General features: G+C 38.2%; 1 protein-coding gene across 3 annotated transcripts in view; it reads left to right on the top strand.

Annotated features, from left to right (window-relative positions):
* Nucleotides 1-16,411, top strand: part of LOC116717170 (RNA-binding motif, single-stranded-interacting protein 3-like) — a 134,369-nt gene that overhangs the window by 47,188 nt on the left and 70,770 nt on the right. For all 3 annotated transcript variants that reach the window (XM_032558332.1, XM_032558329.1, XM_032558331.1), the window contains exons 2-3: nt 1,328-1,500; nt 10,656-10,714. In XM_032558332.1, coding sequence (XP_032414223.1) covers nt 1,328-1,500; nt 10,656-10,714 — 232 coding nt within the window. The remainder of the gene's footprint in view (nt 1-1,327; nt 1,501-10,655; nt 10,715-16,411) is intronic.

Genomic DNA, 16,411 nt, shown 5'->3' with positions numbered 1-16,411 from the left:
ATTCCATAGCCTCATATCTTCCTTTCTCTTCCATTTCTGTCTCTTACATCTATGTTTCCCCATCTTTGAACTTGCTTGATGCACTTTCGCACAGCAGGACTGACGCTAAAACTAGACGACCTCTGTGTCGAAAGAGCGTAGCTTCACTCAAAGATCAAGACAAAGTCTTTCCAACACTGTTGTCATGTTTACTTCCGACAGACTTCACTTAATACTTTGCCTTGGGCCAAAGCAGGGATGGATGTTTCATCAGTGCCAGACACTCATTAATCCTCACACTTGCCTTCCTTCCTGCCAGAGTTGGTCATCTTATTGAGCCATTTAGTCAGTATTGAGCTGTATAATTGGACAGGGGAGGCCGATATGAGATGCTTTAGGAAGTTAAAGAATGACATAACACTCTGGCAAGGATTAAACTTTGTGTGGCCTGTTTTGATTCCACATAGCCACAAGGCATGGCAACAATATTTTGAAATATGTTATGCTATTGAATTTTCTGTTTTATTTATCAGTGCTTATTAAAATGACAAAAATAGTTTTTTTCTACATTTGAAGCAAGGACCAACACCCAAAGGTGAAAGTGATTGAAGCATTTAGCTAAAAAAAACAAACAAAAAATGCTCAACAAATAACTTTTGTCTCAACTTAAAAAGTCAATGGATGCTTTTAATTATAAAATTTGAATTGTTCAGGTGTTCAGATAAAAGGAAAAACTTTATAAATGCTTTGAATTTGCTGCGACTGCCAAACCATGTCTAAATGCAATGTTTATGACCATGATACTAACATGATGAAATAATTATTACATTCCAATGTATTGCACTTTCAAGACCTTATTTGCCATTTTGAAGCTTAAATATATGTTTTTCTAAAGACCCCAAAAGACCTGCAGTTAATGGTGTACAAACATCCTACTTTGACCTAAATATGATAAAATTGCAATAAAATACATGAAAGTTTGTGGTTGTACCATGTTATAAAGCTGAAAGGGTGTGAATCCTTTAGCAAGGGACTGGAAATGGTTGGTGTTGTGATTCGTGCAAGTTTCTGTGGTAAGACGCGGCTCCATCTAGGCCTGTTAATCTATTCGCCTCATATCCTGCCTTTTTAATTTGATGTGCTTCCTGCTGAATCAAATGGAGTGGTACAGGAAATGATAACTAAGCAGGATGAGTTTGGTGGAAGGGGGGTGTTAGATTAGGTAGAAATGGGCTACATTCTTAAAACCCAAATGAACTGTGTGCAGACTTGACAGCGCACCAAAAATAAATTAGCCAGAAATTAAAATGCACCTTTCTCATTTGTTCTTCTCCCCTGTTTTCTGCAGCAGTCCTATGCTCCTCCTCCTCAGCCCATGGCTCCACCAAGTCCAGGCACAACAGGAGGAGGGGGTGGAGGTCATGGAGGTGGGCTGGTGGAGCAACTTAGTAAGACCAACTTGTACATCAGAGGGCTGCCACCTGCCACCACAGACCAGGACCTCATCAAACTTTGTCAGCCGTAAGTTTTGTCCTCTTCCATTCTGTTTTGACTACCCACCAGCTTCGCAGTTCACTTCATTACCGCTCAGCTTAGTTCTCACTGGTTTAATTAGTGTTGTGTGAGTCCAACAGCAGCATCTAATGAGCGTCAGCAGTGTGCTGTTGACCTATGGGTTCCTTTCGGCTTCCTCAGGGAAAAAGAAACGCACACAACCCGAAAGGGCCTAACCCTTCCATTCCTTTCTGGACTGCGTCACATGCTCACATAGGGAGAGAAAAAGAAACAACCCTCTGTCTTTCAACAGAAGACAGAGGGTTTCCAGATTTCCCAAGTCAATTCTAAGGTAATGATAGTAAGTAAGTAAATTAGAAACTGAAATTACCCGAGTAATACAGTTTGCATGCTTTCATCACTCCTTAGTAACAACTTTGGAACAAGCTAATTCTTTGACCCACAAAACAAAATTTGAATGTAGACCTTTATATGTATATTAGTGGAGCTGTTTTCTTTTGTTAAACACCTTTTTCCCCCTTTTTTATATTAAAAATTAATCGTCTTCTAAAACACTGCCATGGTTATAATACAAAAAGTATTATAAAAAAGTCGCAAGGCCATAAGAGATTTTTGATTATTTTAGTTGTAATTCAGTAATCATGAATATATTTAATTCTGACACCACTTATCAATAAAAGTTGCTATCCACTGATTGCCTTCAAGTTAAAAATAAGAGTAGATTTAAATGTTTTTTTCTTCCATAATAATATACAGTAGATCTGTAAACAATTAGCACATTTGGTCTCTAGAAGTGACTAGAGTAGACAGAAATTGTACACAAATAAGATAAGCATTTTTGTAAGATATCTTTGGCAAAGTTGAAATAAGACTTTGACTACATCATAAAAAGTTACGTACAAATTTTGCAGGAAAACATCATGACCAGGTAAATTCAGACAGAAGAAACTCACCTTTTCAAATCTAATTGTTTAAATAAGATAAAGCTTTTGAAACCAATACTTACTGTAGGTCATGCACGTCTTATTCATAATGCTTCGCCTTTCTCACATTTTGTATTACAGCCTTACTCCTCTTATTAAAATAATCTCTTTCCTCAAAATTCTCCACACAAATAAGCTGTTTTGACAATGTGGAAGAAAGTTTTTGAGATTTTTGCAAATTTATAGCAAACAAAAAAACAACCAAAAAAACAAAACAAGAAAACCCATTTATGTAAGTATTCACAGCCTTTACTTCATAGTTTGTGGATCCACTTATGGCATCAGTTGCAGCTGTAAGTCTTTTTCAAAATGCTGCCACAAGCGTAGCATTCCTGTCTTTAGGTAGTTTCCTCCATTCTCTTCTGCAGTTCTTTTCCAGCTCCATCCGGTTGGATGGGAGCCCGCTGTGCAACCATTTCCAGATCTCTCCCTGGCAACTCCAGGACATTCACAGAGTGCTTTGGGTCATTGTCCTGTTGAAAAATGAACCGTCACCCTGGTTTGAGGTCAAGTTGATCAGTGGAAACAGCTCCGTTTTCAGCTAAGAATAAGGCTGTAACATAACAAAATGGACAAAAAGGGAATTACTGTGAATACTTTGTACTTTGTATGTGAAAACACTGCACAAGAACTAGCAGAGATAATATATCCTGTTAACTTTATATTCCTCTGACCTCCAAATGCTGCTGCAGGCTCAGCAGATGGAACACGGCATTACAGAACAACGAAGCTTATGGAGAAACAAGAAGTCTCACTTTGACAAAAACTCTGTGTCCGATACAATTTTTGGCTAAAACAGTTTGGTACTTCATTTAATGAAGTAACTGGAGGTGGGGTACAGTACTCGGTAAGAGTAGAGTTACTGCAGCACAACTTGAACGTAATATTACTCAAGTGGAATTAAAAGTAGAGCACAGTGAAACCTCTTCTAGAAGTGCTTTTCTTTTTTTTCAAAAAGTTTCTCAGCTGAATGTAAGAAGTAAATGTACCTGGTTAATACTCACCTCTGATGGGCTCTCTTACTGCTCCTGTGTGTGTCAGCTGCAGTTCAAGTCAGCTGTATGTCAGTGTAGCCCTGCAGGCATTCTGGGGAAATTGAGTGAAAAATAGGGGCCAATAAAAGCTGCATTAGGGGCCAAGTCAGCTTGCCAAGTGGCCAGTAACATTTAGAAAAGGTCAGAGTGGCAGAGGGTTGTCAGTGGGGGCTACTGGACAGCAATGAAAGCATTGGGGATCTAATGCACTCTCCAGCTTTCAGAAATAGACAAAGCAGCAGTTTCCTGTCACTCGGTGACATGACAAGTTTTGTGTATGCACGCAGAAACCAGCTCACAGACATTTTTATATGTGCACACTGACACAGTAAGATAATAGAAGAATATTTCACCAATAACACTCAGACACATTCACAAATTCCTTCTCTGGGCTCAATATCATCCTCATCCTCAGTTACTAGGCTCGGATTGTTTGTGGGCACATCCGCCCCACTCCATGCTTCGCTCCGAGTTCCCCTTCTTCTCCTGCTCCCTCTCTCTGTCTTCGTGCCAGTTCTCAGAGTGTCAGTGAAAAGTGCTGTTGTCAGCTGACATTTCCAATCACTCCCCCGGTCGCCAAAACTATGGACACACTTTTAACGTCTGGGGACAGAGCAGAACGTGAGCAGAATCTGAAGCGAGGAACAAGGGCAATTTCACTCACACTCTCCAGCTTTAACTCACACTTGTTGTCTGTCTCCCACCCTCACACTTGTCACATCTATCTATCTATCTATCTATCTATCTATCTATCTATCTATCTATCTATCTATCTATCTATCTATCTATCTATCTATCTATCTATCTATCTATCTATCTATCTATCTATCTATCTATCTATCTATCTATCTATCTATCTATCTATCTATCTATCTATCTAACTGCAAAACAGGATGGCATACCACAGAATTATAGTTTTATCGATTTAGGCACTTTGTCCTGCTGGAAAGTAAACCTCTGTCTAGTTTTTAATAGCTTTGCAGCCTCAAACGGGTTTTCTTTTTAGCAATTCTTCTACAGACTGTTTGCCATTGATTCATTTTCCTATAAACACTGTTGTTTGAGCGGGAAAATCCTAATAATAAATATTAACAACTACTTTGGAAGAACAAAGACGTCTAAAGGAGACTAAAGACAGAAAACTTGTGTGAATGAGAGGTAGAAGGTTTCCCTTCTTGAACGAATGAAGGAATTTAAGTAACCGGGATCCGTCAAGAGAAGTGAAGAAAAAAGATAGTTCAGGAAGAGTGGAAAGCAAAATAAGTGAAAGTCGAGGTCTGCAAGATGTTAGTGAATCCTGCTTTTATCTTTGGTTAAGAGATGGTGGGAGTTTCAATGCTGAAGATGTAAATAATATTTATTGGAAGTGACCAATATGGACAGGGATGAAAATGAGGATATGAGTGGGATAACAGAGGTTGGAGACTCTAAAAAGAGAGAAAGAGAATAAAAGAGAAATGTTTCTCAAAACAATTCATTAAAAGAAAAAAAAACATAGACCATAGACTACCTGGAAAAAGCAGTCTCTTGCTCAAAATCCTTAGTTCATCTCGAAAAGTAAATATCTGTGTCAGTGAACATGTCAATACATCAGAATGACAAGTTTTTGTTGCGTGGCATATGCATAAAAGAGTCAAATTGCTTAGTTATATTGTCGAAATAACTGACACCTAAACTGAAGGGATGTAAACTGTGGCTAAAGTTTTGATGACAAGTATTGTAAATTGTAATTATGGCTGATCAATGGCAAGAGACTGGACAAGATTCAACGTTCCACTTTCATTATAATAAGTTGACACACCATTTCATTGCAATACAGAAATGAAAAGGCAGCACTGCAGAGCACAAGGACGAAACACTCAGAAATGGGAAGATAAGACAATACATGCACCACTGTTTGAACTACAGTGCCATCTTCCTGTTCTTTCCGTCACCATGCTGAGGACAATTCCTCATTGGAGTGAAAGAATGAAGATCAGGGTGAGAGAAACTCCATCAGCATCTTGTTGCGGGTCGCAAACCACATCTTGGTGATGTTGAAACGATGAAAACCGGCATATGCCCTCTGCCTCTTCTGCCTCTTCGTCTGTTTCAACTTCTTCTCTATGGCTGTTGACTCTGTCCAAATTGTCTTGTCTGTCCATTGCCAGAAATGTAACATTGTGCTCTGCTCTGGCTATATGTGATTACTCCATGTGAATTCCTGGCTTTCCTCTATGAAATTCCAGTCTAAACAAAAGCATTCTTTCCCCCATGCGATTGTTTATTGTATAATGTTCATAAAGCATTTGACCACCTACCTACCGCCAACTCTAGTACACATCACTGCACTCGCATCCATTTCAGCTTGTGATTAAAACTTCACAGAGAACACTTTTAGTGTTTAAACTCAATGTTTCGGTGAAATGAAGCCATCTTCTAAACTCTGAGTAAATTGCTTTTTCGTCCTGGAATCAGTCTGAGGTTTCCGATGCTTTAAAAGTGCCTGAAGATGTTAAACTATATACGGCAACAGATTCAAAGACTTGTGAAAAAGCTACACTTTCTTTGTCCTCCCTCTATGTTTGTCTGTTTGAGTCTAACTAGCAGAGAGGCAGAAAAATGAGAGAAACGTAAGAGACAAGACAGCTGTATCGAATCCTCAATTAGGAGCTACCTCACACAGAGACCAAGCTGTGTGTGGATGCTGACGCATGCGTGCTAACACACAGCTAAATGCACAGAGTGCACACGATTCGCAAATATGCAGGATTTGCACATACATTTTGATGTACACATAGACATCTTGAGGAGAAGCAGAAGTGAAGGCTATGTGCGTACTTGCGTGTGTGTGTGTGTGTGTGTGTGTGTTGATGGGAGTGGTGTTTCAGAGGACATCAAACGTTGAGAATCCACTGGCTGTTGACGTTGTTCCACCAGGGAATGAAAACATGCATCTGAAGCTGTGAAGGCCCTCTGAGAACTGTCATTAATGCTTCACTCAAACACACACTCAGAGCCGTGGTGTGCACAGATTTCGTCAAGCCTGCCACAAATGAGCACGCTATGTTTTGTACCGACATACCTCCTTAAATCTCAGCAGTGAAGAAAAAAACAGCATTTTTTGTTGCAGTTTTCGCGTTGACTCTAACTGGAAAGCATTCCTTTCTGTATGGATTTCTATTTTCTCTTCCTTCAATTTTAGGACTCAGTTCTTCCTAACAGGAATGTCGTGCTGAAATTCGTCAGCCTTGGCCCGGAGCAACGCCGCCTTGACCGATCTCTTGACAAGGCATCCTTTCTTGGCTCTGTAATGTTTGGTGAAGCCAATACAGACTTTGAAGCTAAAGAATTTTGAGCTAGCAAAGTGATTGCCGTTTAGTGCAGAGAAGGAGATACACCGACTGGACCGGCCAAAATCTGTTCAAAAGGAAAATCTTTGGGCCTAGAATTTCACAATATTTCACTGCATGACCCGTTTCAAAGATTTTTCTTGGGGGAACATTTAAAGTAATGGAATGAGGACACGCTGACCCGAACCATCTGTCTCCGGTTGTCTGTTATTGGGATGTTTTCAGTATCCCAGCAGGTTTTTATGAGTAGCTCACCTTACTGGCTTTAGGTAAAATTCAGGTTGATGTTTTTTCAAGTCACGGCAGGTGACTGCCAGAGTGAAGGAAAAAGTTCCAGTTGGGTTCAGAACAGGACATTCTGCACTCTTCTCTGAACTTATTTCATGCTCTTTTTAGTCACATTACTTCATAATTTGATCTATTATCAATGGTTTATTCAATTTCACTTTGCAACAGCAGATTTGTGTCGCCGTCTAGATCAGAAAGAATATTTACCACAGAATCAAGTCATAACATTTTGGATGTTTGTTTTTTTTTCTTGTAATTTCAATAAGGCTATGATGTATTTGACTCTTTTTTCCCCCCCACTTTGTGTTTCAAAAGCCAAAGATTTATATTTGTTACGCATTATAACTTGATGATAACACTCACAAAGGCATTATTTATTTGTCAGGTCACTGTAAATATTTTCTAACATAGGTCTTTCTGCCTCAAGTTTGAATTTGTAAGTTCAAATACAGTTTTCTATCAGTGAAAGAACGGCTAAAATACTAAGATTTGTGGAATTATTATCATTTAAACTGTACAAACATACAATGTAATTCTGAAGAATAAGGACAGTACAGTATAATTAAAATTTTTTCCATCAAAAAAAAAAGGAAAGTTTCTTTTTATTCAGTCCCCTTTACACTTATAGCTGATACTACCAAAATTGGTAGTATCATGCTGTGGGAAGGCTTTTACTGGAAGGGACGGTAAAGACCAGCCTGACTGAGGTTGACATGCTATTGCATGTTGGAAAGACAATAAAATGTATTTCTATTCTATACTATTCTATACTATTCTTCTTTCTGTGGGTCTCTGCGGTAAAATGTGGCTTTCCTGTTGCCATGGAGTGTTTTTGATTTGTGTTGAAATCTTGTTGTCTTGTGCTGCTAATCCCCATTTCAAACTGCAGCTTTTATATACAACTGAAAAGACTTTTTTTCTCTCAACCAAAAAATGGTCAAAATTAACTAGAAATTTCTGCCAGTCAGAATCAGTGGATCTGTAAACAGACCACAATATAAAGAAAAGCCGAAGACTAAGAATTGTTCCAGAATCAGAAATTTGACTTGCAAAAAAGCTGTCATTTTTTTCTTCTTTTTTTTTGTCTGCCAATTTCGAGATTATAAGCTTCTCAACTGTCATGTTGTGTCTGATTAAAGCCTTTTAGAGCTTTTATTCTTTCTTTATCTGGAAAGTCTCCTGTCTCAGTAGGTTTGATGCGAGGCTGTCAGGCAGCTAGTCTAAATTCCTCTCACTGTCAGAAGCCGTCGGCTGACAGAATCTCTTGGTGGTGACAACTAAATGATCTCTTCTTTATTAAACACCTCTTGCTATCTCTCCATCTCTCCCTGACTACTGCACTTCCTCCTCGCCTTTAGTATCTCATTTAATCATTTGACTGACTACTCTCCTTCCCTATTCCTCATTCATCAGTCTTTCACTCCCCTTTCTTGCTCTTTTTTTTCCAGCTGCTCGGAGCCTCCTGTGTTGTATCTTTATCGAATCCTTTCTATCTGCACCGCTTTTTTTTTCTATAAAAGCAAAGAGGGAATATACAGTAGTTCCCTCTCTCACCTGGAGCCATCAGTCAGTCAGCAGCTCATCAGTCTCTCAGGCTGCTTGACAGCCGACTAGTCACTCATTGTGCAGTTTTGTGAACACATTAATTAAGAATGTCTCATCCACAAAGCAAGAAAGTGATCCCACGTGATCCAAGTATTCTGTCTTACTATTTTTCCAACCCTCACCTTCACTTCTTTGTTATCCCCCATCTTCTTACCTCCTTCAGTTTGGGGCTTTTTTCCCCCCCTTCCCTTACTGCTGAAAGACTGGTTTGATAGGAAACACTGTTAACTTCTTCAGACCCTGAGACGTGAGAGCACAAGAGCACCTGGGACAAGGGGAAAATAAGCAAAAGCGATAGTGTTGGAGGTGTCAAATAAAGAGAGGATGGCTGTCTTGACATAAAAACTTGTGGAGAGAACAGGCAGGAAGAAGTAAAGAGGTTGTCCAATCACCTTATGGACCTTCTGGGGATCAGTTTATAAATGTCTGGTTATTATAGTTATTTATTAACCAGGGCTGTCAAAGTTGTGAAGCCTACTTGTTCTAAAAGTTCACAAACAGCAGCGTATGCAGTTGAAACCATTCATTTATAGGCATCATGTAATAAGACACAGCTTTTTATTTTCACTGTGTGCCATTATATTGGATTACACGTTTTCTTTTTTAGGTAAGTCAGAATTACCAAATTTATTTTTATTTGCTAAACCTTTCCTGCATTAAGCTGAAGGAAACACTAACCCACCAATGGATGTTTTGGACTCTCTAACTCTGTGACTGCGGTGGATTATGGTCAAATGGTAATATGAAAATGCAAAGTTAGCAGCTATAAATCTAAACTTTTTACACAAATGGTTCTTCCAAACAGACTTTGACCGTAAGAACGTCCAAATTAGTTAGAAAGTAACTTAAGGACACCAAAGTCAATGTTTTGGAGTGGATGTTGCAAGGCCCTGATCTCACTCCAGTAACAATTTGTGGGCAGAGCTGAAAAAGGTGTGCATAAGCAAGTTGACAAGCTGCAAAGTTGACACAGGAGGAATTTACCAAAATTCCAGTAGACTCTGCAGAAGGATGCCCCAAACTTTTCACCCAAGTCAAACACACTCACATTTTCATGATGTTTGCATGCAAATGCCATTGTTTAAACAGATTAATGTAACTGCTTCAGGCTACTGGAACTTGTAGCCCCAGACTTCTGGAGGTGCATAGTCGTCTTACTGATATCTTGCTGGAACTTGTCAAATTTTTCCATGATGTCACATAAGGAAGCACTATGCTTGAAGGACTGTCTTAAAGTACATCCAAACATCAAGTCAAATATTGTCAACTGATCTATCAAAAGCTCAGAAAGGCTATTCATGTTGAGATATATTTAAGGGACACCGGATGTCGCTATTACACCTAATTTACACATATTTTACACATATTATTGGTTCAATATTGTTAACAATTTTCATTTATTTTACCATCTGACTGATGTTATTTGTTAGTTTGTTTAACCTGACATAAATTCAGGCATCAAAGGTCAAACGTGTGAAAGTAAAATAGACAAAAAAACAGTTCTCCTTCTTCATAAACTTGAATTTTAATTTGACTGACAGAAAGTTTATTTACTAGTTTTACTACACAGCTATTCCTTAAACGGCAAGCTGTTTGGGGTAATGTGAAGGCAGCACACAGAGCCGGTTACATCAAGCACACAGAGAGCATCCAATGTAATTTGACTTTCATCGTGACATTCATTGTAACGAGCGACTGTTGGGCAAAAGAAAAAAAAAAAGATGAGATCAACAAATAAAATGTGCAAGACCTATGGAACAGTTTTGCCACCATTACCCACAACAACAGGCCAGAAGTCGTTTTTTTATTTAGATGTGGTGTACTTGGAATTAAATTAGGTCTTCCCTCATTACGAGAGTTTTAAGGAGGCTAAGAAGTTGATCAAAAATGTTTCACAAGTCTTTCTTTCTCTTTTATAGATACGGGAAGATTGTGTCAACAAAGGCCATCTTGGACAAAAACACTAATCAGTGCAAAGGTGAGTGAGCATCAGTAGACTGATTTTGGAGTGAGCATTATTTGTAGCCTTGAATAGACCTGAAAAACCTGAATGCTGACACGGGATTTGAGTCTGTAAAAAAAAAAAAAAAAAATCAATAAAAATGCAGGTTCTTTGGCGGCTTAAAGGCAGACTAATCAATGTGTTTTGCTGGGAAGGTATTTTATTTCATTAATCCCTTCCTTTTGCACTTTTTGCATCCCTTAATCAATCACAGCCTAAAAGTTATTGCAAAAAAAAAAAAAAGTCTGCGTGTTTGTATTCAAGTTTTGTTTGAGGGAAAGTTAGGATTGTATTAGATTTACAGCACAGCAGTGCTGACTGCCATAGAATCCATGTTACCCACTAATCAAAACAATGGACTAAGAGTATATTACTTGATTAAAGCCAATGTGTGATTTCTAGTCCGCTGCCTGATGATGCTCAAAGTTAAGCAGCGTTTGAAAGGAAGATGTGGGCATTGTTGTCACAGGCCAAATCAAAATGAAGGACATAAAATAGCCACAATGTGTTTTCAATAGTCAGTGAGGTTCACATAAGTGTCTATTGAGAACCGTCTGTCTGATTGTTAAAGTGGTTTGAACAAAGCACTAATCAGAGGGATTGTTGTCATCTGCTTTTGAAGAGGCACCCGTGAGCGTGTGTTCACCATGATTACAGCTCATCTGCTGGGGCTGTTCTCAGAGGTGCATCAATATGCTTTAGGACAACATCACGGATGCCCTGTAATCAGAATTTCCGGTTTCAGCGACAGGAAATCCCTCTGTAATTGGCTCTGATGGTATTTCTAAAATTCTCAATTCTTACACTTTTGGTGATTCCCAAAAGTGCAAGTGGTACCTTTGCACCTCCCTTATCATTCCACATTTAGTATAAGTAATTAAAAGTTCTCAGTGAAATGTGAACATACAGATGCCTCTTGAAAAAGAACAAAAAACATTAAAATTATTTTATTTCACTAAATCAATTAAAAAATTTAAACTTAGTTGATAAACATCCATTATATGCAATGTGATAGATTTTGAATGCTGCATGTTATTTCAAATGATTGTTGGTGCTAAAATGTATTTACATTCTGTAGTTGGCCGTTTGCATGAATTACTGCAACATTCCACAGATTAGATCAGTCTGTGCCACTGCTTTTTAGGTTGCTTAAAGTCTGTGCCACTGCTTTTTAGGTTGCTTAAAGTCTGTGCCACTGCTTTTTAGGTTGCTTAAAGTCTGTGCCACTACTTTAAGCAACCTACATTTGCTTGTTATTAAAGCAAATTTAGGTTGCTTTAATAACAGCCTACAGTTTATCTTCACAGTTGGGTCTGGTGTCGCTCCTCTTCATCTTAACTATACTCTTATACTTTCTCTGTGGTACTTGGGTCACGCAAGTTTGCTTTGCTGTCAGACTAAGTAATATAATAATAACTAAAACAGGTATTGATACCTTCAGCGTTTAGCCAGGTGCCAAGTCTCGCTTGTAATCGAAATTAGCATTGCTATGAAGCTTGTCAATAAAAGAAAGCATGAGGCCCTCTAAGATTTTGTAAAATTTGGACTTCATGAAATGCATGCACAAAATTTATTCTGTACAAGTTTCAGACTTTGAAACTTTCCTTTCCAAATGAGATAGAAAATTTACTTTCATCTGAAAAGAGACTACTAGGCCCCTAGCAACTCCCCAATCCATTTTCTCATAAGTAAAGGCTTTTATGACATTATTCAGGTGTGGCTTAGCACAAGACTTTTAATAGCTGCAGCCTGCACATCTTTTTCAGCTACATGTTTTTCTTCGACCTAACTTTCCAGTATTATTGTTTCTTATTGTTTCAGTCATTGTCTGCAGTCATTTTAATTTTCCTTAACCAAGAATACTTGGTTAAAAAAAACAAAAAATTGTCTTATTGACTTTTGCTAAGCATTTTCCTACTTCACTTAAAGTGCTCAGCTGCAGTGTTGTAGTACTAGAGACCGTTCTTGGTCTCGAGACCGTTTTTTGACGGTCTCGGACTCGACCGCATTTGATCTCGGTCTCGGGCGCTGAGGACTCTGAAAAATATAAGCAAAACCCAGATACATTTTGGTCTAATTTATGTGTGTGGGATGAGATTATTTTCCTAACTATACCATGGCAGGATAAGAAGTTTTGATAGCTCAGTGCTGGCCCTGAGATCCAAACTGTAAAAACAAAAGAAATTCAAAGTTCATATTCACTAACCTCTAGAACTACACCAAGGGAAATAATACTCCCCCTCTTCATGAGCTTATCATGCTTAAATGACTGTGAAGGGGTTTTAATTGTCCAGTCACCTAATCCAGCTCCAGCCAAACTATAGCTGTCAGCCAGAAGGTCTCAAATTTAACTTAGGATTAGTCAGGTACACAGTGGAGTCTATATTCAGCTCTGTGGCTGCATGATTTTCAATCATGTGGTTGTGAAACAAGTCCAAATCAAAACCCTTGCAGCATCGTTCCCGACAGCTAGTTTGAATGGTTTTGGTGTTGTTTTGAAAATGCGGTACAGTGAATCACCGCCTAACTCCTCCGTTTTGTCCTCATCTGTCCAAACAATGTTGTTCCAAACCTCTTGTGGTTTGTTCGTTTTGCAAGTTTGCAAAGAAAGTTTCACATAAAGAAAAGAAGCTTTTCACTGCCATCCTATTAAAAGCCACCAGAAACAACTTCTTTTGAATGTATACTGTTGAATATATACTGTTTAATATGCTTATACTTTTCCTTTAAGACATTTCCCCCTTACTGTTTTTTCACAGCCCCATGTGAGCCTTAGTAAGTAGGGTGGGGTCCTGAGTGCTGCTCTGTTGTTTGGTCATTTTTCTGAACATTTCATAGTGTGACCTCATGGGAAACTAGACATCCGTTCCTGAGGAGACTGTCCACTGCCTTAAATTGTTTCCTCTCATAAGTCATCGTTATCTTTGTTTCCATCACAACTTAAAGTATTTAGAGAAGGGCCTGAGTGTTCCCAAACCAGGAGAAAAGGAATTAAATTGTTTCATTTAAGTTATTTTATTAACGGAAAATAGACAATGCATTGGGCAATTCTATTTAAAATAATGGTACATATTGTGCTTTCTATTTTTTTCCCAAGCACTATGAAAGTCTTTTGTAATGCTTCAAGCAAAGGTTTAAATAGAAAACTTAATGAAGCTATTATGTTTTGTTTTCCTGACAATTGGAGTCATCGGTAGGTTAATTTATGGATGGCCCTGGGAATAATGGTGGTTTTTGTTCTTGCTTAATTTTATTCCTGGTTTCACAAATACAAAAGATTACAAATAATCAAAGTGTAAAGCATACAGCTAACAAAAATATTGAAAATTAAAAAATGAATACAGTTTTTGTAAGATAGTTTAAAACTGAGGAACATATTTATGTTTAGTTTTTTTTGTCTTGAAGCATTATTGAAATTACTTTTTTAATGAAGTCAGACTCTCGAAGATGTGACTTATCAAACATGTCGAACTAATCAAAATATAAGAAATATAGGATTTTTTTTCTAAAGCAGTATTAGCTGAAGATATATTTTTTAGCACTAAATCACTTATCTCAAGACCAGAAATTATTTTGGCACTGTATTGTTATACTGTTACTCAACATGCATTTTAAGAAATGACTAAAAAAAAACCCATCACATTCCTAAAAATAATGGCCAAAAGTGATTTTGTCAAAAAAAAAAAAAAAAAAAAGACTTTAGCCATTATTTTAGGAAGGTGGCGAAATTTTACCGCATTAGATCAAGCTGCACTTTTAATTATATTTCCATGCTCCACTTAGATAGAATCTAACAGCTGCGGCAGAAGCAACATAGGCACATTTTTCAGACTGTAACTCTCTTAAGCAATTTCACTGCTCATGGTGTGGACTTCATACATCTCTTAGCCAGTTGTTAACTCACAGTGAAGGAGTTTCATTATCAGTTGGCCATTAGAGTGCTGTACAACCGGATAAGTGTTGGTTTGATTGCAAAGGCATTCAGTGGGGACAAGATAATTGCCTAGCGTGACTAAGAGCGTACAAATTGGCTCGGAGAGTTCTCTTGGAAAGAGAGGGATGGATGGGCGGATGTAGCGAGTGGCGGCAGGAGGGGGTAAAAATAACCTGAGGCTGACAGAAAAGGAAGGCGACCCTTTGAAACTGATGATTTAGCAGACAGTCTCATCTTTTCAGGAAGGTTGGTGAGGGAGGAAACAGAGGGTGTGTTTTGTTTTGTAGACACAGAGGTAATGACATCAAGCCATCTGGCCTGGATGATCCCCTCGCATGTCTCTGCTCCCGTCATTTGAAAACATTTTTCAGGTCCGAATTAAGTTGATTCATTATTTCCTTCATGAAAAGTGAAACTTGTCATTGAAACACTGTCGAGGTATTACTTCTGCTGGCAAAAAGATAAAAGTAAACTAACAATAAAAATGTTTAAATAAGGCAAGCAACAGCGTTTCCTAAAAAAAAAAAAAATCTCTATTGTGAAGATTTTCTTACACTTTCCTTGTGTTTTGCAGCAAGTTTGCAATGACAGTTTTCTTGTTAGCAGCGTGGGAGCTGTGATGGAGCGAGCGGGCACAGAGCACAGGATGGAGGGAGGGAGAGGAAACCACTTTAGATACGAAAGGATTTCCATTTCCCAGAGACAAGCAGCCTCCCTCTCAGTGTCTCCTGCCCACTTCTTGCTCTCTGCTTGTCCCAACCGTCTCCTTCTCTACTTGGTTGGCCTGTGTGACTGGGCCAGACCAGGGACTCTGAACGCTCAGGAGATTGCATGAGACCTATAGTGATGTTTGTGTGTCCGTCTGTCGGGTCTTTTTGCATAGAAAACTACTTGAGATGAGAGTTAGGAGGGTATATTTTGATGTGTAAAATACAGTATTTCTTTGTTTTTTTCTTACCACAATGTCATGATTTAGATTACAAGAAAAGCACTAAAATCAATGATAATGTGCAAAATTTACTACATTTTGCATGTGAGTAAATGCAAAATGTAGTTTTCAAAAAATAATTTAATTAAATAATGTAAAAAAGCTACTCTAAAATAACCAACTCTATCTGAATAAAATATCTCCATTGTTAAATCTCAAATATAACTGTAATTTAGTACATTGTTGAATTAATTTCACAGGTTACACACAGCCACAATGTCTCCCAGAAATGTATATATAAGCAGTCACTTTAATGGATCATATCTAATAAAACAAAGTAGGGTGAAAGGTCTCAAATACGACACATAGACTTACAAAACTACAGAAAAGTCTTCAGGAATTTGTGTCCGGTTAGATGTGGTGTAAAATTAACGCAGCACATGTTTTTGGTTAAAAACTGCATGCATACAGTTAAACCTAAGAGTATGTAATAGTATATACTTTTAGGGGCTTTGTTGCTGCTTCACGGCCTGAACACTATGTTGGATGTAGGAATTTTGCTCTCTACCAGGAAACCCTAAAGAGAAATTTCATCAAAACTTCGATCTGATTGATGCTTTGGCATGACCTTAAATAGTTAAAGTTTGTAATCCATTCATTGTGACCAAATGAAAGCAATTTTACAAAGAAGATTTGGACAAAATCCACCCAAAGTGGCGTAAATGTTACATTGTTATTGTAAATGCGTAATGATAGTTTGGCACAACCGCTCAATAGGTTTTGAGGCTCATTACTTTTCCACCTGATCATG

This window comes from Xiphophorus hellerii, chromosome 3, assembly GCF_003331165.1.
Source record: "Xiphophorus hellerii strain 12219 chromosome 3, Xiphophorus_hellerii-4.1, whole genome shotgun sequence".
Lineage (NCBI taxonomy): Eukaryota > Metazoa > Chordata > Actinopteri > Cyprinodontiformes > Poeciliidae > Xiphophorus > Xiphophorus hellerii.
This window is presented reverse-complemented; position numbering and strand designations above follow the sequence as displayed.